Source organism: Mus caroli, chromosome 3 (assembly GCF_900094665.2).
Source record: "Mus caroli chromosome 3, CAROLI_EIJ_v1.1, whole genome shotgun sequence".
Classification (NCBI taxonomy): Eukaryota; Metazoa; Chordata; class Mammalia; order Rodentia; family Muridae; genus Mus; species Mus caroli.
The window spans coordinates 132,410,372-132,435,861 of NC_034572.1; the positions used below are offsets into that span (position 1 = coordinate 132,410,372).

At 38.7% G+C, this 25,490-nt stretch overlaps 1 protein-coding gene across 4 annotated transcripts in view; it reads right to left on the reverse strand.

Annotated features, from left to right (window-relative positions):
- The window catches only part of Rap1gds1 (Rap1 GTPase-GDP dissociation stimulator 1), a 151,656-nt gene that overhangs the window by 24,365 nt on the left and 101,801 nt on the right, over positions 1–25,490 (reverse strand). For 2 of the 4 annotated variants that reach the window (XM_021157709.2, XM_029474994.1), the window contains 7 exons: positions 15,777–15,905; positions 13,771–13,896; positions 9,039–9,182; positions 8,555–8,686; positions 7,411–7,545; positions 6,214–6,339; positions 5,342–5,478 (listed from right to left, as the gene is read on the reverse strand). In XM_021157709.2, the coding sequence (XP_021013368.1) occupies positions 5,342–5,478; positions 6,214–6,339; positions 7,411–7,545; positions 8,555–8,686; positions 9,039–9,182; positions 13,771–13,896; positions 15,777–15,905 (929 nt within the window). Of the gene's footprint in view, positions 1–5,341; positions 5,482–6,213; positions 6,340–7,410; positions 7,546–8,554; positions 8,687–9,038; positions 9,183–13,770; positions 13,897–15,776; positions 15,906–25,490 lie in introns of all 4 variants that reach the window. The other 2 variants (XM_021157708.2, XM_021157710.2) reach the window with 1 other exon arrangement.

Here is a 25,490-nt window from a genome sequence, read left to right on the forward strand (position 1 = left end):
ATGGAGCTGTTGGGTGAGCTGGCCTTTGACACAGCTGCTTACAAACGCCACACTGGATGTGTTACAGGATCTTTTTATTAGCAACTGAAGAAATGGAATGAGACCTACTACGAAGGGCTGCTGCTTCCTGTCTTACCCATAACCCAGAAGCAACCACTGTAGGCAGCAGCAGCAGCAGCAGCGGCAGGAGCAGCAGCAGCAGCAGCAGTGTACACACTCACTGACAGATACTAGCACCAGGTGAGACAGAAGCACCTGATGAAGTATTCACACTGCTGACCGGCTGACGCACATGTCCTACTTGCTCAATTCTGTGAAGACCACAATCTAAAAGAGATACACCATCTCCCACCAACAGGACAAAGAAGGTGCTTCTCTCTGCATTTGTTTGTTTGTTTTATGCCTATGGTCAACAGGCAGAATGCCCATCCTTAGGAAACAGGCACCACCATTCATAGAGTCATGTCAAAACTAATGGGGGTGGGGGTAGAGAGAGTGCTAGACCCTTACTAAACAGTTTGGGGCTCCACAGTTGTTCTGTGGCCTTGACTGAGCTCTCAAGCAGACAGGATTCTCAAGGGCTCTGGGTGAAAGGGAAGAATACTCCCTCTCTCGTCCAAACAGCAACTACTGACAACTGAATTGAATGCTGTATGAACCAGGTATCAAATATGAGTTTTAGGCAATGGATAAGGACATGGGGTTGAAGCCATCAGAAAAGGAAAGGATTTGTAAGTGGAGATCTACTGTTCTCTAAGGCCCTAGGTACGCATCCAACCAAGTTATCTGTGACTGGGGCATTTACTGAGTTGGCGTTTTACAAGTCCGGTCTGCAAGGAGACTGAAGCCGACACGAACCAACAGCTATGAGCCACATGTGGAAACTTCACGGAAATAGCCACTCAACCTCCGCACACCTGCAACATGGGGGAACCATGGCAAGAAAGGAAGCGCTTTTACAATGTGCAGCCTTTGGTCGCAGACACAGCTACACGATCAATCAAACAAATCATAAAATCTATTCAGAAGCAAAAAAGACCTGAAAGAGCAATCTTTAAATAAAGCCGAAGTGTATCACATTGTTACCCTGACCTTCCCAGTGCACACTTCAAAGGTACAAAAACTCAACTTTCATGATAATGCCGTAAAGTAGATACAGACAAACGACACAAGATAATACCCAGAAACAAGTCTCTGCATTGACCGACACCTCATCATCGACAAATGCATCAAAACTGAGCACTGGAGAACGGGACTCTTCAGCAAATGGCACTGGGAAAACTACCTACAGGCAATACCTGTAATTTTTTTCCACATGAAAATTAATTTAAACAGGAAGGCAGGGGGCAGAGACCTAAATATAGTACCCAAACTCTGAAAATCCTAGAGGAAATCACAGAACCGACTCCAGAGCACTGGGACATGGTACAGGTGGTGTTGACTTTATAAGACTCCAGAGCACAAGAAAGCAAAGCAAAGGCAGAGAAATGGAACTAAGACCAGAGCAATTTGGGCGCCTCGTTCCTAGACACACGCACGATGGAATCAGTTGTAAGAATGCGGCCATTTATACCAAAAAGGATGAACTGAGGGTTGAGTGAAGTGTCTCAGACACACAGGGAGCTTCATGACAGAATGTGTAACAGTGACAACTACAGGCAACAAAATGGGGAGAGCCTCAGAGAGCTTAAAGGAAAAGTCGAGTCACTGGGTAACCCAGTGTAGGTAGCAGTAATAGTTTCTTTATTCTACGGCATGGCGGTGGTAGTGTAAACGTCTGGAGTTTACAATTACTGTATATACTTACCGAAAAACTACTAATGAGGAGCCTAAAAGTTTTAGATACAAATGATTACAAAAAAAGATATATAAATTATACCAACTAACTAATACCTACTATAGACACACTAAAATTCTATCTACTAAGTCATAAATATATATGATTATGTTAATAAAATATTTAAAAATGTTTAAAGGAAATGTTAACTGCCCTGATATATTATCCAATGTGTGTGTATAAAATTATCACATTGTAGCCTTCATAACTCTGAGCAATTAATAATTTATAGGTTCGGAACATGCAAGCTCACACAGCTATAAATTGGTATTGCATGGATTCAAAGCAGTACTCTCTTATTCATAATGTATTATTAAACACACCTGCCACGTCCCAAGTCGCAGGTTTATAGGGTAGTAGCTGTCACTATGTAACTAGCTCAAAACCTGGTATTCAGAACCGTAGCACATTGTCTGAGGCCTTCCACTCTTTTCTGCTTCTTTTTTTGTATATGTAATAATTTGGTGTGGGTTTGTTTAATTTCAAGTAGCCCAGGCTGGTCTTGAATTGGGATCCTTCTGCCTCGGGCTCACAAGTCTATGGCATACAGGGCGTACCACTATGCCTGGCTGGCTGGGATCTTTTTCTGGCTGCCTTTTTTGACATTAGATCCATTTCTAACCAAGATAAGAATTAAAGATGGCTAAATTTTTGCTTTATTTGGTTGGTTAATGATCAAAAGCATGAATTGAGAAGGATTTGAAGAAACACGAGGCTTTGGGAAACCAGTTGCTGTTCTTCATTGGAACACAGCTCAAAACTGGGGTTATGTGAGAATCCTGAGTGCTCGTGAGAAAACTCCACGGAACCAAGCTAGCCTTGTAACTTTCGTTTCTTCTAAATGCAGAATTTCTTTGGGAATGTGTTTTTGTGCTCCTCCCAGACGGAGAGGACAGGAGTGAGTTTATTTCAGCTATTATAATTCATATGCCTTTACAGAAAAACATGTTTCTGCCTCTTGTGGCTTATCCGTGTGATTGTAGCCTTGATCTGGGTGACTCTTCTTAACCCTCAGAGTATAAATTGTCTGAATAAAGGTGGCTATTGCACGAGACTTAGTCCACCTCATTTTAAGGCCCCACTCTCCCAGATTCATACCCTCAACTAGAACAGCAAACAGTTCTTAATGAAACTTTGTAATACCTCACCGTCTGACCAGTAATAATGTTGCCAATTGACAAAAACAAAGGAAGGAGAGAGATGACTAACCATTGAGAAAACTCTGCAGGGATGTATTCATTGTTTAATTCTTTCAAAATTTTATTCTAAAGCCTTTTCCAAAGAAAGGTCAGTACAGTATATAGTCTGGAGATGCAACTTAAAAAACAAGCTCTTGGACAAATAAATCAGCTACTAGAGGATTACAGGGGCTTTATTAGAAATGTCTGAATGTATGCTGTTAACCATAGAACAACAAAAGGGGCCACATTAGTTCTGTAATTAAGCCTACCAAAGACCCTGAGTCTGTCCATCTGCTCTGGCTTCAGACAGGGCCTGACTACGCAGCCTGGGCTGGGCTGGGCTATGTAAATCTAGCTGACATAAAATGTAGAGATCCCCCTGACTCTGCCTGCTATGTACTACCACACCCAGTCTTAAATCACCTTGTTCTTGGGGTAACAGCTCTTGGAATAATTATTTAATAGGATATACTTTAAAATCTGATGTTCAGGAGTAAACACTGACTCTACTTCAATGTTTGCTGTATTAAGAAAAGAATTTCAATGAAGACTCTTGGTCTGGATCTCATGTAATGACTGCACCTTAAATGGTGATTATAGACGTGTGGAAACAAATGTTTCTACTGCTGCTCTGCAGCTTATTCTCAAATGTAGGAAAAAGACACACGTACTGGCTGATTTTGTGTGGCAACTTGACACAGGAACCATCAGAGAGGAGGAGCCTCAGTTGGGAAAATGCCTCCATGAGATACAGCTGTAGGGGCTTCTTCTCCATTAGTGATCAATGGGGGAGGACTCAGCTAACAATGAGGAGCAAGCCAGCGAGCAGCATCCTTCCATGGCCTCTGTATCAGTTCCTACCTCCAGGTTCCTCCCCCAATGATGGACTACGGTAGTATAATCCAAGTAAACCCCTTTTATCCCCGACTTGCTCCTGTGGTCATGGTGCTCTATCCTGGCAACAGAAACCCTCAACTAAGACAACACATGAGGCAAAACAAAACAAAACATCCCCCCCCCAAAAAAAAGCCATGTGTATTGAATTGTAAACCCAAACCTAAAATTATGTGACCAACTCCTACATAGTTCCCAATTCCTTTCTGTTATATGCACACGGACGTGGGCATGTACATTCCCAAAGATACAGGCCATATTTTTCATCTTTTCAAGAACCTACATGTTGATGGATATTTAAAAATGTTTATTTTTTTCCGGGGGTGAGGGTGGGGAGGGATGGATGTCAGATGACGTAAAGGGGTACCTATGACAAATGAAATGCATGAAACATTTTAATATTTAAAATTCAACTCAGTTATTAGTAGCATTTAAAATGTTTTGGCTCCTACATACGGTTGTTTTAGAAGTTGGTATGAATTTTCCCATGGGCAGTAAGTTTTAGGTTCAGCCATGTGGACTTTTGCTTGTTTTTCTTTTTCCCTGGCTACCAAATGAACAGAAATGTATCTGAGAGTTCCCTGGTCAGATGTCAGAACCATTCTGCTGTTGTATATAACATAGTTAAAAGAATGTGGTTTGGACAAACTCTGAACTACTGGTGGGAAATCTTCTAGGGCAAAGAAAGACTAAGGGCAAACCGTCTAAGACAGTTTGGGAAAGTGGCCTAGAACACACAACTGAGGGAACGGGAGCTGCTCTTCTGTGCTTTGTCATGTGATTGGCATGGGCCTATCTGGTGCCAAGCACAAAACTAAGACCTACTTAAAGAACTGCCTCCTCCAGTATGGCTAGTATATATGGAGCCCTGCCAATTCTACTGCCTTCCCTCTGTCAATGAAACACTGTCTTATAAGAAAAACGCATAATGGTGGGGATGCAGCTCAGTGGTAGGTACCTCCTAAAATATCCAAGGCTGATTTAATCACCTACGGTAATATTGGAGGGAAGGGCACGGCAGACCTACCCTCCTGTAGAATCTAACACAGATACTTCACCTGGCATATAATTCATCTTAATTCCAATAGTACCGCCTGTTCACTCTCTCCAATAGATTTATACTTGCTGTTTTCCACTAAGACCCTACCCTTTGACATCAGGGTGTAAGTATATACACATCGTCGCATGGAAAAGACCTTCTTCACTCTCTGCCAGCTCCTACCATCAAAGCCTTACCTTTAAGTATGCTGTAAAATAAAAGAGTATGTATGTTTTTATTAAATAACCTCAATCTATTTCCTGCTGGACTGGAGAGGAGCATATTATAGACAATCCGTGTGTATGCAAGCATAAGGAGCAGACTCTACAGTGCTGCCCCCACCATGGCCACTCTGATGCCTGCCAGTGTACGGCCTCCTCTGGGACTTACCTTTGATTTACTGTGTCGGATGAGGGCAGAGAGCAGTCTGTTTGACTCGCCCATCACGCCGGCGTGATCTTTGGCTTCACACCATTCAACCAGACGCTCCACCAATTTCGCATTCTTTCCCAGTTGCTCAGCAGCTTCTGCTATAGGAAACAAGGCAAAGCAAAAACAGAGCGAATCACTGACAGGCAATCAGCTGACGGGAAAGCAGGTGTGGGGAGGAAAGTTATAGGTCTAGGAAAAAGTGCAGCAATTTTATGAAAGCAATTACTGCAAGTGCTCTTGCCTGATGGGCTATTTAGCTTATTTGATAGCATTACAGGCTTTCCCACAGATGCATGAACATGAAACTTGCTATCGTGGTGAAGCCTAGCGATCTCTGTTAATGCTCTGGCAGACTGTAACAAATGGTTTTCAAAAGGACTCCAAGCAATCAGGACAGAGAAGGATTAAGAATTTGAAAATTTATATAAACAACAAACAAAAAACCTGGTCACTCCTAGAAGTGGTTTTTACTATTGTGTGTTCAAACAGAAAATTCAAGATGAATCTGTAAAAATTCCGACTATTGCTGTACTAAGACATGGTTTTCCAGACAAGGTGATCATGGGTATAAAATGTTTAAGCAAAAAGGGTGTCTGAGTGATCAGTAACAAATCAACATATACAGCCCTTAGATATTAACAATAATATACAATACAACTTTTACTCATTTAGCATGAAAATTAAGTCTAAAATCAATCTCTTTTAAACTTTCCTTTCCCATTTTGTAAGTCCATAATGCTGACAATTAGAAAATCAAGTCCCTTTAAAGCTAAGGACACATAAGTAAGAATACTGCACCAGGAATGTGACTTGGAAACCATTTCTTTTACCTTGTGCATCTATTAACATTCTTAGCGTTCCCAGGAGTTTGAACTGAACTGGGGGCATTTCAGACTTAAGGAATTTCAAAACCGTCTCCGTGACGCCAGCTGATAACATCTTTGCTTTATTTACAACTAGAAAGAGAAAGAGGCTAAGGTTAAAATGGTGCTAACATTCTTAATAAACATCCACTCAAGGCACCTCTGGTACTTACTGGTTTTAAGGCCCCATTTTATAGCTTTCTTTTTAGCAATGTGAAGAGTGGGGCTGTTGGGCATGCTGGTGTGTGCCATCAGTAAGAGCATGGGATGCTGAGGCAAGAGAATCAGAAATTCGAGGTCCTTATAACCTACATAACGAATTTGAGACTAACCTGGCATACAGCCTGTTTCAACTCCCCTGACCAATGTGTGTGTGTGTGGGGGGTGAGGGTGCAGCACAAATAAAACATGAGATTGAGTATATGTAAATATTCTGTTTACTGGAACACAGCAGACATAAATCATACTATTTTTTTTTAAACCACTCATTTTACAAAATATTCATTCACTTACTTTAGTGTTTTTCTTTATTGCTATATCTGACTCGGCTGCACTAATACAAATCTGACAGATGTTACTAGATACTGTCAATACGCTATACAAATCAGATCCATGTCAATTGGAGTTTCACGTCACCACAACGATTTGTCAGAAATTCAATTTTAGACAGGAGAGTAAAAGAATTAAACAACAATCGTCTATGTGATTTTTTTCCCCATGGCTCAAAACTGTTGATCCAAAGACACACCAAGGCTCTTTTCAAAAACTATGCATTGGCTTATAGGATGAAATCAAAAGAGCCCACGACTTTAAACAATGGTTCTTTAGGGGACTCTGCTCATATATGCCATATCTCACTTCTCCTGAAGACACCTAAGAACGCTTAAGCCCTAATATAAAGAAGAGCAAAGAGCTCAGCAACTTGATCAATTCTTTTGGTTATTTTCATCTCTTAGCTAGGAATAAGATGAGTAATTTAAAGACACTTCCTAGCTCTGCCCCACTTTGAGACAGCATTCTGGAACTCACTATTTACCTAAGATTGGCCACTAACAACCTCTCTGCCTCCCAGGGGCTGGGACTCAAGGCTGTACCACTTGGATGGCTCTCCCCCGGCGACTCCTGCTAGGGAGGTCCCTGGGTCACATAGTTGCAGCTGCTTACCTGGGATGGCTAGATTCCTGAGGGCACTTAGTGCGGCGTGCTGCACCGTCACGTTCCCGTCTTCTACGTGTCTGTCCAGCAAATCCATGAGTTTTTCTACAATCCCATTGTCTACCATATGAATACAATTTCCATCTACACAAAACAAAGGCAAGTTTCCTCCTTTATTAAAAGAAGTGTATAAATACCCTACAGCACTACATCTTTTACACTCTCCACCGATCCATATCAGAAGTCTAATATTCTGTCAGTCTTAAGGCCTTTACTAAATAGTTCTTTTAAAGAGAAGGGAGAACAAAATAAGTCAGCCGTGATCTTCTGTAAGGTTGAACGTTCCTGAAGGAAAACCTTAAAGTCTGAGATATTTGCATACAGACATAACTGTGAGTTGAAACACTGTAACTGAATTCATGTGATCAACCAGCCACAATGAGGATGCACTAAAAATATCATCTAAACAATTCTCAGGATACATGCACAAACAGTGAATTTCATGTTTGGGTGTGGTCTTCTGACGAAGACATTGTCTAATGTCTATATAAATATTCCAAAACCTGAGAAAATACAACACGTTAGGTCTCAAGCACACTGGATTAAGGGACACTCAATCCGTGTCACGTATGAATAGTTCACACTGTAGTCAAATTGAATTAAAAGAACAGTCTATATTTTCTAGACATAATAAGAGTTCTTAGATTAGCTATCAAGAGTATCAGATTTCACAAGGTCCAGTGCCTTTGAAATATTGTTAAATTAAATACTGTACACTCACAGGATTACTGAGATGTAAACATAGATATAGGAATATAACCCAATAGCCCAAAAATGAATACTCAGACTATTACAGCCAAGATAACATAACTGGGAAAGGATCAATATGCCCCATCAGATGGCTATGCTCAAGTCACTAAACTTGAAGCGCACAGTATTCAAAACCAGCCCATGATCATCTATCTTTAAACATTATAATTCAGATGGGTAGACAAAATATGTTATATTAGTAAGTCAGTAGAGATTTCTAAAAGATGGAGGAAATAACACACTAACATTTCTCAACGGAACACTTTTGATATATGTGATGGGTAAAGCAGAAACTTAAAAAATGCAGAGCACTTGGTTCACAAGGACTAACTAATATGCATACCATTCCTGGCAAAATTTGCAATGGCTAAAGCCCCAGCAAGCTGCAGCTGGTGGTTATTCGATGGAATCCAGGAGAGCACCCTTTGGAACACACTGCCTTTTCCTCCTTCAAAAAGTTTCTGCATGGATTCATCTAGAGGGAAATGAAACAGATCGTTAAATGAGGAACTATGATTAGGGCTTGCAAACCCACGTTCCAAAGTGGAAATCCAACGAGGAAACTAGAAATCTTGTACTGCGTTATTAGTAGCAATTAGACATTGAGGTTGGTGAATTGTGAGGCTCGAGTTTTCAAGAGCCATCCAGCCTTCAGTGCTGTTCGCTATTACAGGTCTTCAGATACTGAAGATAGTGGGGACTTAACTGTTTCTGGAGTTTGTCATTTCTTGTTCTTTTCATGGCCTAGTGTTGTGTTCACAAAAGGCACAATACGAATAAAAAAATCTGCTGACCATGTGCTTTGGTTGGCAGGAGTTAAGACTCACCTCCAAGCAGTAGTAAAACCATGAGGTCAGAAGCAGTTTTAAGCTCGGCAACGTCGTCCTCTTTGTTGCTATCCACCTTCTGTTGAACGATCTCTAGGAGACACTCTACCAAACCTGCTTCAACCAGCTGCAGCTTAATAGCATCTGAATAAGGAACAATGTGGACAAAAATCACAAGTTTTGATGTCACAGGGCCTCTGGCACAGTGACCTGTCATGAAGAATTTTAACTAGTGTATTTTAAGATGAGTTAATAAACAACTTAGAAACAAAAAACAAAACACCTACTACCCCCACCACCACAAAAAACAAACAAACAAACAAAAAAAAAACCCACCTTTGAACGCTCGAGTTTCAAGATGAAGTATTTGACGGTCCAGACTAATTATATAAAAACTTCATTTTTCTATTTGAAATTATTTATCCTCTTAAAATGTTCTATAGCACACCCCCCAAAAAAACCCCAGGTCTTTTTCAGCTCTGACAACACCCAATATCACTATATTTTTAGGTATTATGATTATGGTAAAAGACAACAGTATATTATATACACATACATGTATAATACATACATATTGTTATGTAAAGTTAAAATATATCTACTATGAGATTTGAATAAAAAGCTGTCAAAATTTATGGGACTATTAGAAAATCTGAACCTGCACACAAGTATGTATACTTAGACTGGTATTTGTAAAGATGCAATCTTTCTAGTGTGGTTTGTAAATTTATAAGTTTTGTTTTTAAAAAGAGCTTCACATTTTCAATGATGTAAGCCATCTTTGGGTCATGAGTACACGGTGATTCCTTACACTGAATTCTATTTCCCAGGATGTCTTCAAAATCTTCATAACAGCTGGGCGTGGTGGCGCACACCTTTAATCCCAGCACTCGGGAGGCAGAGGTAGGCGGATTTCCGAGTTTGAGGCCAGCCTGGTCTACAAAGTGAGTTCCAGGACAGCCAGGGCTACACAGAGAAACCCTGTCTCGAACAAAAACCAAAAAGAAAAAAATCTTCATAATACAGTTGAAAAGAAAAAAAAATCTTCCATGGTTAACCGGTAAACTATGGTATTCAGAAAAAAAAATGTAATAATTTCATTTTAAAAAAGAACCTGACTGCAATGGTAATTTTACCCCAACACTAAGTCTTATAGTCCCAATACCTTACTCTACTGTATTCGTGAGGACTTTATATCTGTAAGCCATATCTCCTTATTTTATTGTTCTGGTTGGAGTTTCCTTTGGTAATTGGGTTCCTTAGTAAGCTGCCTATGCGTCACACACAACAATAGCAGTTTCTTGGTGTTTGGAATAAAGAGTTTAAAATATACATATGCTTAATGTTTATAATTTTAGGTAACTAGCATGGAACATTTTAACTTTATATTATCACAAGGATTATTGATTTTCCTTTGAATATCTTTAAATACACAAAATGCTTTTAAAAAGTGCACCTGTATTGGGCCAAACTTAAGTAGGACGTTTCCTTGGTTACATACAGAACACTAGGGCTAGAGATGTGCAGAAACCAGACCTAAAAACTATGATAAAAAGTCTTAGAAATTCTAAAGCCTTGAACCACAGATACAAAGTTACAATTACTCTTCTTATAAAGCAAAAGAAAACAAATCATCGCCAGGATGCAGATAATTAATGCAGAAACAAGTTTTCAAAGGCCATCACCCTGAGCCCCGTAGTTATTCAACAGGATTTATGTGGATGAGAAGCCAAGCGATAAATAAAAACACTACTGTACAATCTGTAAGGAGGTTACAGTAACTCCTTGGCATAATCCTGGAAGACCAGGGTACATTTCATTTTGTAGAACCAAGGAGTGAGATGAAAAAAGAGTTTTTTCCCTGAAGAGCAAGATTTAAGGCATTAGGAACGGGTAATATATGCAAAGATAGAGGCTTACAGATCGTTCGTCTCACAGTTTGACTGTAATCACCAATTTAGAAACCTTACACTGCCTTAGTTAAGACCAGCCAGACATTTTGGCAAAGCAGACATCCTAGCACATTTATCAACACACAAGGTCTATCTTTATCACTTATTTGAATGTATATGTATGTGTATATTGCATGTACATATTAAATGCACTAAGTAAAGAGCAGGTTATACTTAGGCCCGTGTTTCAGGAGGTCGCACTGAGGAAGGGGCAGCACAGCTAGGAAGTTGCTGGACACAGTAAGGAGAGTTTCTACGCCTTTAGCTAATCTTGGAGACTCTCACAAACACACTCAGAGGTGTGTTTCAATCTTAGGAACTTCTCAACCTAAGTCATCAGTCTAGCAATCAAGATTATCTAGGATATAACCTTTATTTAAAAGGCAGGGAAAAGCCATATTTGCAGAAAATATACAAATTAAACATAAGCAACTATGAAAATTATTCTTTATTACCCAGATCAAGAAATTGTCAACCATCCCAGAAATCTGTCTATACATTTGTTTCTGATCACAGGCCCCCTTTTGCAGGCCTCATGTCACTGCCCTAGTTGTTATGACAAATCACTTGCAGTTCTATAACTTCACCCAACAGTCATCCCTAGAAGCTAGTTTACTGCTCTTTTCTTATTACTACGTGTGTGTGTGTGTGTGTGTGTGTGTGTGCGTCTGAGAGCGTGTGTGTGAATGGAGAGGGGATGTATGCTCCTGTAGGGATCACAGGACATCTTGCAAGAATTGGTTCTCTACTTATACAATGTGGCTTTGGGAACTCAGGATTTTTAGGCTTGGGGTCAGGATAGCCTCCTATATTTTAAGATAAACTTTCTAGTTTTAAATTACATATTAAAGCCAGTACCTTACCTAAAATAAATTTTAAAAATTAATGCAGACCTGGGTATAGTGGCACATGTCTTTAATCCCAGCACTTGGAAGGCAGAGGCAAGTGGGACTCTTGAGTTGAGGGCCAGCCTGGGCTACATAGTAAGTTCCAGGGCATCCAGAGCAACATGATAGAGAGACCCTGACTCAAGGGAAAAAAATCCAATGGGAAAGCCTCCAACTGTATTGTTTCTTATTCCCAAGTTTGCTTAGCAGAGTCTGACTTCTCATTCTGTGTTGTATTTTAAATTTTGTGCCATATTCTAGAAGTCTTTCTCAGACAGGGCATCTCTGTGGTGGCCCTGGCTGTCTAAAAACTTGCTCTGCTTACCATATGCTGACCAGAAAGCTGGTACCTTTTGTAATTTGAGATCTCTGCTTACCTGTCTTTAAATGTGGCTGATGTACTATCCATTCCCAAAACATTTAAAACATTTAGTCTCTTTTGGTACCAAAACAAGAAAACAACAAAAGCAGTAACAACCATCACCACCATTACCGGAAGGGAGCATGATGATCCACCTCCCTGTGTCATTTTCTCCTTTTCTGTAGACTTCATTCAGGAGTTCCTACTGTGCTTCTGCTCACAGGTTCCCTAATTCAACTCTATGTATCCTGCTGATAAGTCTGCCTGCCAGCAAGTACTTAATTTAGGTTGGAAATTTCAATTCTGGAATTTCTATTTGTTTATTTCTAAACCTGCTGTATTGCATTTTTATTATTTAAAAATCTTTCTTTCATCTCCCTAACCATACTCACTAACCTGTTTTAATCTTTTGTTTGTGTGCACGTGTGCATGTGTGTGTGAACATGATTGTGGGTGTTCACGGTTCACACATGGAGGTCAGAGGACAGCCTCAAGCGTTGGTCCTCACCTTTTGCCTTGTTAAGACAGTCTCTCTCTTGTTCACGGCTGGGCACAGCGGGCTACTGTCCTCCATTGTGATGCAGAAGCACTGGGATTCCATATGCATGGGTTTATGTGGGTTCTGGGATTTGAACTTAGGTCCTCACACTTGCCCAGCAAGCATTTTCCTCAGCAAGTACCATCCTTTCTAGCTCTTAGCATCCTTACTTTAAATTAGTAGATAAGAATTCCAGTATCTGGAGATTCAATGATATGTGTTCTTATAATTTTATTGTGTTGCCTTATTAGTGTCTTGTCGTATTCTGAATATGTAAAAGACATTATATGTGAAATATCACTTACAAAAATGCAGATGTTTGTTTCCGGATACACTCTTATCTTTCTGGGTCCATCTCTTAAGAAGGTGTGACTCATCAATATTCTCACTGTAGACAGGCCTAGAAAGCCTCGCTGTATCCTCTTGTGTCTTTAGAGGGGTTCATATAAGATTAATCTCTTTACCTCACTTTTCTTCTTCAAATTCTACATGTGGTTGTGTGTAACAATGCACATTTAAGCCAGATGCCAACGCTGGGAGTCTTCTTCTATCATCCCTTACCCTATTTTTTGAGACAGGATGGCTCACTGAACCTGAAGCTCACTAACTGGGCATGCTGTGTCAGAACCAGCACCCAGGGGTCTGTTTCCAACTCTCCTCTGCCACACCTGGCTTACATGGGTTCTGCAACCTGATGCCTGAGTGGCAAAGTCTGTACCCATTGAACCATCTCCACAGCCCTCATTATCTTCTACATCAGAGCAAAAATAACTGTAGAAGTATCTTTGCTAAGACTTTAAAACCAAACTTGGAAAGAGGTTTCTCCAAATTTAGATACAGTCGTGGAATAGATAATATAGCTGAAGGTAGAGTTATAAAAATAAAAAACATAACAAAATTAATATCGCAGAGAAGGTTTCTGAGTTAAGAACTGGCATCGTAGCCCCTGAGAAACTCTGCACAACCAGACATCCAAAGGTTGTTTTTTTCTTACCATTCTCTGCCAATGGCGCTAGAACTTCAAAAATCATCTCTCTTTTATCGTGTTCTATTTGCTTCTTGAATAGTTTTACCAGCTCTTCAGCAATGTTTGTGCTAGCAAACTGTTCTTTACTTGACTCTGAAAAATAGAAGAACAATCTAGAGTAGGCAAACAAAATGAAACACAGAAATGTGTTTGCTGTTACTTTTGATGCTCAGTCATTTGTATTGTTACTCAACACAAATGTTTTTCACACACAGGAAACAATCAAACTGACCTTTAGTGCCCTTGAAAAAGAAAATGTCTAAAACTTTAGAGAAAATGTTCTGACCCAGTTTCATTTGAAGCCATAAAAATTGTTCACTGTGCAACATACAGGTAACCATAGCAACGATAAGAAAAATCACTAAGTCATAAATTCACACTTTCAAGGCTTTCATGCAAAGGAGGAAACTGTTCAAAACAAATTATATTTTACATTGCTAAATAAAAGATGACACCAATGTATCTTTAATGTCACTTAATTGAGATGCTTTTGTACTGGTTCTGACATGATAATAAATAACACTGTATTTCTGTTCTGTAGTGTTACAGACTGACTCTCAGGCCTTGTGCATGTCCTCTATCACTATTTTAAGGCCAACCCACCAGCGTTCTTGAAGCCTCGCCCTCTATCCTGTTCAGCATGTCTAGGTAATACCTATTGAGATAACTTACCTGACCTGGAAATATTGTTTAAAGTCATTCTCCTTTTTTTTTTTTTTCAGACTGAGTCTTACTCTATAGCTTGGCTAGCCTCACTGTAGTCCAGGGTGGCCTCATATTCACAAGAGATCCACTTGCCTTTCCCATGTGCAGGGATTAAAGGCACACAACACCTGAGTTTGATATTTGTAACCCACACTGGAGAGATTTATCAAAGTTGCCATCAAATCTCCAGAGACAAGCAGACCGACATAGACACACACACACACACACATCTCTATTATTTTAAACTTCGAGTCAAACTAAAGTACTATACGGCTTTCAATTTATAGTGTGTAAAGAACACACACTTTTAGAAAAAAATAGTCAAGAACTGGTGCCTTTTGTTTCATTATAAACTAGAAGATTAATAAATATATTTATGCTTTAACTATTACATTAGGGCAAAACACTAATGACTTTCCTGCAAACATAATGAATTATCAACATGGCTGTGGGAATGATTCATTCTAAAAGTTGGAAGGAAAGCAAAGGAGAAAGAAGAAATACAGAAAATAAGAGGGAAAAAAAGGAACAGAAAGAGATGAGGGGTGGAGATGAAGTCCTTTGGCTATGACAAAGGATTGCCTGCAGTACTGGTGTTGTTCTACCTGTCTTCTTATTGTCAAAGGTTTCTCGGATTTTCTTATAGTAATGCTCTTACAAACACACAGGCGCCCACAAGATGGCTCAGCAGGTCACTGGGAACCTGACTTCAAACCCAGGGACCCACATGGTAGGAGGACTGAGGCAGTTCTTGCAAGTGATCCTCTCCTGGTCCTCACACACATGCTGTGTGGCATGCACACACACAGTATGATCTTTAAGTGTATAAGATGAGTATATTTTCTCATATATAGAAAGCCTTTCAATTTTAGGGGTTTTGTAAACAGACGGTTTGCTGATACTTTTAGAGTTCTATAATCAAATAATTTATATTTCAGAAGAAATTATATTGTTTGTTCTTTGCTTGTGTGCGTAAAGCCACAGGCTTTGCTAACTCTTACAAGCACTCTACTTCTGGGCTATATACTCAAAGCTCCTAACATTTAAATCCTAACACATCAAATAATCAGAGAAGCAAAATAGTTACAACTGTAAACAAGTTACAAAGAAAAAAGAGATCTAATTTCATTTTTTTAAAAAACTGAAGAAAGCATCTTGAATACTCAAAAGAAAAACTAAAATAATTTAAGTAGATCCCAGGTTCATAAAGAAATAGTCACTGTAAGAGCATTAATAAATGACACTCAAGACTTGTGGCATAGACTTACCGAGTTCTGCTAAATTCCCGAACGCAACGAGACACATTTCGGTGAGTGCTGCATTGTGGCAGTGAATGCCCAGTAGCTTCACTAAGGTCGGGATAACACCCATATTAATAAGCTGGGCCTGAAGGGAATCTGTAAAAACACACAGAGAAAATGGGAAGATGTGTTTATATTAGCAAATGTGCTATTTTCTGGAACTCAGCTCTTTTTCAATTACAGTGAAGGCAAACGAAAAAGTCCACTCGTCTGACATTTTGCTTGTGAGCCTTGTAGTGATTGAGCCATCTCCAGCCCTAGTACACGCATTAGACTGACTTGAATATTTATATCACAGTAGTTCAGAAGTCCTAAATTTTTAATCTTTTCAATGATTACCAGAAATTCAGAAGTGAAATAGTTTCAAAAATATTATCAAACCATAATTTTTTTTCTTCTAAATGGGGTCTTCATATACCATGAATACATTTAATGATCAGGCTTTTAAGATATACAAATAAACCCAGCATTGGTTTTAAGTGAAATGGTTAGAAACATTTGTGTAACAGCAACTCACAGAATATATGCAAAGACTAAGAGAAAACCAGGAAGTTTAGAGACCAAGAAAGAAGAAATGAATCTTTAAAAAATACAGTTCCTTCAAAATCACAAAATATATCCAAAATATGTAACAAGTAAAGTGACTAGCTCCGAGTATTTGCTGGCAGGCTGTACTACACTGACTGCTAGGTAGGAATGCGGTTTTAACGAGGGGGTGGGGGAGGATTATTCTACAATATCTTCTTTACTGGTTTTACTTAATTACAGAGCTGGGTCACCTTGGTGGGGCAGGTGACATGAGGGGTGAAGTGTCAGGCAACACTGCCATTGTGGCTTCCATTTTCTAAGTAACTAGTTTTAAATCGCTAAACATGCCTTGTATCTCCACAGTGCTTTTTCGTGGACACTGATAATAAATAAAATACCTGCAGCAAGGTTAAAGGCAAATTAACCCAAACGAAAACCCAAAGTAGTACCTCTTAGAATAGGCTGAGAAGAATGGCAAGTATTCATGCATTTATACAAAGCACTACTTGTCAGTAATGGGCTCATGTGAAGACAGGAACTCTTTCCAAGGCTTTCCCCCCAAGTTTAAAATGAAAGCTATTTAAGAGCTAATAATTCTCTCAAAATTCTCTAAAGTGATCTGGGATGTAAAGATAAACTGTTTCTTACAAAACACACTTTCTTCATGGCACAAATCCCTTGATAGCTACCCATCCCATTATTCAAAGCTCTTCACCTGGAGGACAGGGTGACTCTCAGCAACAGACACAAAGGAAGGGCTGAGCTCTCTGACATGGCAGCTCATTACTTGCCTGGTGGTCTTTGTTGTTAACTCTTTATGGCTTTTAGAATGAATTATGAAGAGATGGTCAAGACTAATAATTGCCCCTGAAAACCAGTAGGTAATTATAGCTAATTATGATTATTGGGGCCTGTCTGTACTAGAAAGGGGCCTATTATTACAAATAAGAATAGAAGGTAGGCCTGAGAAAATGGGAGTGCTACATTTACAGTTCAAACGATCTAATAAAACATTTCAAAATTGGCGGTGAAGCTTATTTTAAATGAAGGAAAATGTTCACTCGATGAAATAATGAGCTTTTATACTTTAATGCAAAAGCTTTCCTGAGTGCAACATGAAGCATTTAAATGAACGATTCTCAACACTTACAAGCATCACGCTTATGTTATAGAATACAGTGCAGTATGTTACTCATGGGCTGAATACTTCCACTGTAAATATAATATTATTTGTAATGATCATGCACCAAGAACCTTTCTGAGTTAGAAACTATTCCAGCTACTTACCAGCAGTGTTCAGCACGGGTAGCCCAACCCAGCCTGTCATCGCTCATTACACTGTCTCTACTCATCCTATCTCATCACAGACTGCGGAGCTGCTCGACACTAAATCTCAGGTACGTAAGCGTGAGCACTAGCGCATGCATTGAGTGGGAGTCAAACTCTGTTCTCCGGCTGCTCACGGAAGCATCACACACCCCCTCAGGACTGTCAGGAGGAGCTTTCTAAACCCCCCAACAGTGCAAGCACATTGGAGGAGTAACAGTTTATGAGTAGGGTAACTAATTCAACAGGATGATGGAGGCTCTCCACATTCTCCTACCTTGGCATCTCTATCATTTCCTTGGACTACTTTAAAAATGACATAAATTTAGGTTTCAGGGTAAAAGAGGAAAAAAAAATTAAAGCAGAGCTTAACAAAGTCTTTAAACTACAATCTGCACCAGTAACATTTGAATGAGAGCAGATCACTAAGAGCAGCATAGCCAAATGGTGTTCGTCACCATTCTTTGCAAAAATTGCCTCTTTTAAAAAAGCATGTTTAAAAACTACTCAGGAGCCAAATTAATTATATACTCACATATAAAACATACATACCATACACAAGAGAAAACGTACAGTCATCTAATTGGACAGACTCTCTTGGACCAATTGGGTGCATTCTTTTCTATTTCTCTGATGTTAACTAAGAGCAATAATCACACTCAAATAACTCGAAGATTTTTTTCACAGTGCACATAAATTCTCTGTGGATACTGAAGACCCAGATGAGAAAAAACAAAAACAAAAACAAAAACGAACTAAGCAGGTACAGCCTTTCACTTTATGGATAGAGGTGTCCCAGAACACCCAGGGTTCTCTAGTGGAACTGCTGAAACCCTTCAGAAGAGTTAGCAAAGGGAAACACGTCTCATAGAAATGCCAGGATTCTGTTTGTTGTTCTCAATGCTGACTTGTGTTCTGACACTGTAGAAGGATGAGTGGTAAAAACACTCTTGCTCTGGCTCAATCCAGGCAGTGGCGCTTAAATAACTTCGTTTTGGGTCCAGATATTTTGAAAGAAATTACTTCACTAAAGCACCTTACTTTATTTCATCAGGCTCTACTGCTTGGGTCTGGAAGACTATTCCAGATCTAGTTTATTTCACATATAACTATGTATGTTACTATTAAGTCTTCAACTAAGTGGGTATCTTTTTCGTGTGGGGTGTTTTTACTAATGGAAACACTGTATAACTGGTATTTTTTGTTTGCCCAAAGACAGCTTGTGAATGTTCTTCAACAGATAACATCTGACATCCGTGCTCTCATAAATCTAATCTGGAGCAAGAGTTTTAAATTAAAGACCAATAGGCAGGACTTTGTAGAACCACAAGTAATTCACATTTTCTGAACATAGTTAAAGTACGTGGAACAAGAGCAAGACTGTGACGTTTGCATCCCTTCACAAACACCAACAACTCTAGGTGAATTTGTATCAGAGTCTACAAACACAGAAACACACGATACGACTCAGGCCCATAGACAGCAAACACATATGTGTGAGACAGCCTTTAGACAACACAATGTCATAAATGTCTGGAGACTTTCTACAACTGCTCCTGACACACAACACAGACAAATATTGACTGAAGTACGGATTTACAAAACCACATTATATCAAGATGACACAGGCCCTACATGATCTATGGGGAGGAGGAGGAAGAAAGGCACTGAGGGGGTGCAATACAGATGCATATACAAAGAGATAGAAGGCAATCAACGCATGCGCTGGTGTGAACACTTACCTACCTACATTTGAATTTCAATGGTTCCAAGTTCTTCAGGTCACATTCATGGAAACTCCAAAGAATGGAGATCTGGAGAGAAGATCTCAAGTTGAGGAAGTTTTTCCCCCTGAGTTTTAAGTTTCATGTTTTAAACACTGGTATTGACTATAGGTGCACAAAAGTATGCTGAAACACCAATAACTCAGTTATAGTCATCTATTACTAAAAATAGGCTTATTAAATTTGTAACATGTTTAGCTAAGTGTTCTACAGACAATACCAAAAGATTATTAATCCTGTTGGTAAGTCTTACGATGAAACTTTATCAAAAGGAAACACCCAAACAGAAATACAACCTACACACTAGTATTGTATGTATGGTATTTCTCTCAGTCACAGAATATAGGTAGGGCAGTGCATTCAAATCTAAGCTAGAGAAAATGAGCAACAGAAGCTGGTGCAGTGAAAATCAAAAGGCAGAAGTCTCGATGAAATGCTCTATTACGAACTGGTTAAAAAACAAGGGAGCATAATAGAAACTGAAGACAGCCCCCCCCCCCCCCCCCGCAACTTAATGGCACTGCATCCCCCATACTAGGATATGAGCATTAAGAATCAGAGATGCTTCCGGTGTAATGCAGCATTCCAGACCCCAGGCTGGATTTAGCTCATTATTTGTGAAACGAAAGCTCACTAACAGGGTGAGTGGACTACACAATTGCACCTGTGCAGGTAAAGACTTCTTCCACTTTACAGGTTACCAGGAACACAGGGAAGAAAGAAAGAGTTATTCTAAACCCAGTGCTATGGGCATAAAAACAGTTAAGTATTTTAAAAAGCAACCTCCAATCCATTATTCTAAGAGGTTTTAAAAAGGGAAACATGCGTATGTGTTTCACACTCAGAATGCCCCATTAATTCTCAGGTTATGTATTTCAGTGACACATAGGAACTTCAGAAAGAAAAAGAGCAAATCAAGATGCTTTCGTCTTGAGATTATGGCGAGCTTAACCAATATGTTCATGATAAAGTTAATAAAATAAAAAGAGAATTCAAAGAAGTTCTTTCGGGGCTTTGAAAATAAAGTAGTCTCACCATAACATGCTTTGTCTGTTGTGAAACTCTCAATGTGAAGGATAGTAAACACAGGATAGGAAACTGTAGCAACAACCCCAATGGCGGGCAGACTTGTAAGAGGAAATGGATAGCCATCCATCATTCCCAGCCCAAGCTGCGTTCCCAACACAGCGCTATGTGGCAATCATCTCTTTATGTACTAGCCAATTTTTCTCAATACATCTTTAAGTTAAATTATCGAGTGCAAACAAACTCTAGTTCTGTGAGCGTGTCTACTTTGATTTTAAAAATATGTTCTCATGTCAGAAGCTGGCTATTAAGGTTAAACTCTTAGACCAGCATTAGTGGATGTGGCATAAAAAACCCTCTTATTAAGAAAAATAATCAACAGTTCTCTCCTCACATGGCACTGCTAAAATAAGCTCAGGTTTTGATCAGCAAACTAAGCTATAAGCCAAGTTATTGTATATCTCAGCATGAAGACTTTACAAACAAGGGTATCAACTACCTAGATTTTTATAAGAATAAGATTTTGTCTTTTAAAAATATTTTTATTCACTATCTTAGAATAATGTAGTTTTTACACTTCAAAATTACAGATTTTCCATCGATTTATCAGCAAATTTAATTTTTATTAAGTGATGGGAGTAATACTTCATTATGTAAACTTACCATATTTTCTTTATTATGTCTTATGTTGAGGGACATCTCAGCTGTTTCCAGATTTTGGCTGTTATCTATAAAGTAGTAACGAACATGGTTGAGGAAGTGGATCTGTGTCGGGATGAGGCATCTTTGGATATATGTTCAAGAGTGGTATTTCTGGACTGAGAGTACTGTTGATTTGCACTTCTGTGATGGCTAAGGATGCTGCTCATTTCTTTAAGTGTTTAGCCATTTGAATTTCTTCTTTTGAGAATTCTGCTTACTTATACAGCCCATTTTTTGGTTGGTTATCTGATATCTTGGTATCTAAATTTTTTTTTTGAGTTCTTTACGTATTTTTGGATATTAGCCTTCTATTGGATATGTAGTTTGGTGAAAATATTGTCCCATTCTTCAGGATGCTGTGTTGTTTATAGGATGGTGTCCTTTACTGTGAGGAGCTTCTCAGTTTCATAAGGTTCCATTTATTCATTGTTGGCCCTAGTACCTGTTTTGATGCTGTTCTGTTCAGAAATTGTTTCCCTGTACACACCCAAGGCCATTCTCCACTTCTCTTCTATCAGACTCATGGTATTTGGATTTATGATGAGATCTTTAATCCACTGGGATCTGAGTTTTGTGTAGGGTGATCAGTATGGATCTATTTGCATTCTTCTTCATGCAGACATCCAGGTGACCAGCACCATTTGTTAAAGTTTTTTTTTTTTTTTTTAAATTATTGAGTGTGTTTCTGTCTTCTTTATCAAAATTAGGTGTCTATACATGTCAGGGTTTACATCTGCATCTGCAGTTCAATTCCACGGATCAATATGTCTATTTTTCATATTAATATCATACTGCTTTTATGACTGTAATACAACTTAAAATCCAGGATAGTGACTTCCAGCATTTCTTTTATTTTTCAGGGTTGTTTTAGTTATTCTTGGTTTTTGTGTGTATCTATACAAAGCTGAAAATTGTCCTTTCAAGATCTGTGAAGAAATGTCTTAGAATTTCGATGGGAATTGAAATAAGTCTGAAGACTGCTTTCGGTAGGGTGGCCATTTGTATATTAATCCTACTCATCCATGAGTGTGGGAGGTCTTTCAATCTTCTGGTATCTTCAGTTTCTTTCTTCAGTGTCTTGAAAGTGTTGTCAGATAGGTCTTTCACTCACTGCTTAGAATCATTCCAAGACATTTTGTACTATTTGAGGTTAGTTGTGGAAGGTGTCCCAGACTTCTTTCTCAGTCAGTTTATCATTTGTCTACAGGAAGGCTACTGTGTTTTGTTTTTTTTGTTTTTTGAGTTAATTTTGTATCCAATCACTCTGCTCAACGTGTTTATCAACTGTAGTTTTCCAGTGGGATTTTTTAAAATATATTTATTTTATGTATATAAGTACACTGCAGGTATCTTCAGACACACCAAATCCCATTACAGATGGTTGTGAGCCATCATGTAGTTGTTGGGAATTGAACTAAGGACCTCTGGAAGAGCAGTCAGTGCTCTTAACTAATGAGCCATCTCTCCAGACATCTCCAGTGGAATTTTTAGGGTTGTTTATATATACAATCATATTGTCTGCAAAGAGAGATATTTTAACTTCTTCCTTCCCAGTTTGCATCCCTTGGTCTCCTTCAATTGTTGTCCTGCTTTTCTGAAACTTCAAGTACTGCACTGACTAGTGTAAGAACCGCACTGACTAGTGTAAGTACGGCACTGACTAGTGTAAGTACTGCACTGACTAGTGTAAGTACTGCACTGACTAGTATAAGTACTGCACTGACTAGTGTAAGTACTGCACTGACTAGTATAGAGAAAGTGGACAACCTTGACTTGCTCATGATTTTCCTGGAACTACTTTGAACTTATTTCCCTTTAATTTCATGTTGGCCATGCCTATGGGCTGGCTGTAAACTACCTTTATTATGTTGATGTATGACCCTTGTATAAAAGTCTCTAGAAATTTTACCATGAAGGATTTTATCCAAGGCCTTTCTGCATCCAATGAAATGATCATGTGACTTCTGTCTGTTTACATAATAGATTTATCGATTTACCTATGTTTATCTGTGGAATGCAGTCTAGTTGATCATGGTGCATGATAATTTTGATATATTTTTTAAATTCAGTTTGCTAATAATTTTTGCATCTGTACTCATAAGGGAAACTGGGCTATAATTTTCTTTATTGGGTCTATGGTGTGGTATCAGAGTAACTGTAGCCTATTAAACAAGCTGGACCATGTTTCTTATGAGCCACTTTGTACAATATCTTAAAGTATTGGTATTAATTTTACTTCCAATGTATGAAAGAATTTGCACTAAAACCAACAGGCTGGAAGACTGTTAATTACAACTTCTAATTCATGAGCAGTTATAGGTCTGTTTAAACTGCTTATCCAATTATGATTTAACTTTGGTAAGAAGTATGGATAGAGGAAATTACCCATTTTGTTAAGGTTTTCCAACTCGATCTTTGAAGTATGTCCTTAGGACTCTCTGGGCTTCCTTGGTGTCTGTTGTTGTGCCTCCCTTTTTATTTCTAATTTTGTTAATTTGGATATTTTCTTTCTGCCTTCCACTTAATTTGAATAAGAGCTTGTCGATATTACTGATTTTCTCAAAAAAATCAAGTCTTTGTTTTATTGTTTTTTGTTGTTATTTATTTCTATTGATTTCAGAACTGAGTTTGATGAGTGAGTTACTGCTGCTTACACCTTTTGGGCGCGATTTGTTCTCTCTGTTCTAGAGCTTTCAGGTGTGCTGTTGAAGTTACTAACATGAGATGTCTCCTTTTTATATTTATTTTTTTAAAATGTAAGCACTTAGTGCTATGAACTTGTCACTCTGAACTGTATTCATTGTGTCTCCATAAGTTTGGGTATATTGTATATTCAATTTCATTCAATTCTAGAAAGTTCTAAATTTCTTTCTTAACTTGTCTTGACCCAATTTTTTTGTTCATTCAGCAGTGTGCTTTCATGAGTGTGTAAACTTTCTGTTGTTTCTATTATGTCCAGCCCTAATCCATGGTAATAGAGATAAGATGCAGAGTGTTATTTCAATTTTCCGAATCTTTCCTGAGACCTGCTTTCTGTTCAAGTATGTGGTCAATGCTGGACGTGTGGAGAAGGTATATCCTTTTGTGACTGGGTGAAATGTTCTGTGTATAGCATCAGTTAGCTCCAGCACTTCTGGTTTTTGTCTGGATGACTTGTATATTGGAGAGAATGGGATGCTGAAGTCCCCCAATATCAGAGCATCAATATGTAATTAAAGCTGTAATAGTGTTTATGAACTTGGGTGTCCTACTATTTGGATCATAGATACTAAAAATTGCTATGTTCTCTTGAATTTTTTTCCTTTGATAAGCATTTAAGTCCTTCCTTATCTTCTCTATTGGTTTTGTTTGACTACACACTTGCTTCTTAGGTTCATTTGCTTGGAATATCTTTTCCCAACACTTTACCCTAAGGTGATGTCTATCCTTGATGGTGAGGTGTTTTTTGTTTGTTTGTTTTGTGTGCAGCAGAAGGATGGTTCCTGTTTCTGCAACCATTCTGTTACTCTGTGTATTTCTTATTGTGGAAGTGAGACCACTGAAGTCTCCTTTATGAGTGAGCAGGGTTTGTCAATCCCTCTTGTGTTGCTGTTGTGGCAAGTATGTGTTTTCTTGGGTGTAGTTAACCTCTTTAGGTTGGCATTCTCCTTGTAGTTTCTTTTGCAGGGTTGCGTCTGTAGATAGATGTTGCTTAAATGGCTCTATCATGGAGTGTCTTATTTTCTATATTTATGGTCATTCCGTTTTGGTGAGTATAGTAGTAGTCTGGACTGGCATCTGTGGTCTCTTAGAGACTGTAGACTGTCTAGGTCCCTCTAGCTTTTAAAGATTCCATTGGTAACTCAGATGTTATCCTAATAAAGTCTGCCTTTATATACTGTCTGGTCTTCTCCCCTTGAAGATCTTTTGTTTTGTACGCTTAGTGTTTTGACTATTATGTGCTGAGGGTACTTTCTTTTCTAGTCCAGTCTTATTTTGTTTTCTCTATGTTTATTGTATCTCCTTGATGATCAGGGGAATTTTCTTCTATGATTTTGCTAAAGATGTTTTCTGTGTCTTTGTCCAGTGTTCCATTTCCTTCCTCTATTCCAATTACTTTTAAATTCGTTCTTTTCATTGTATCTCAGATTTCCTGATTTTTCTTTTTCTTTCTTTTTTTTTTTTCTTTTTGGTGCCAGGTATGTTTTAGATTTAACATTTTCTTTGACAAAGGTATCCATTTTTTTTTTTTTAAAGATTTATTTATTTATTATATGTAAGTAAACTGTAGCTGTCTTCAGACACTCCAGAAGAGGGAGCCAGATCTCGTTATGGA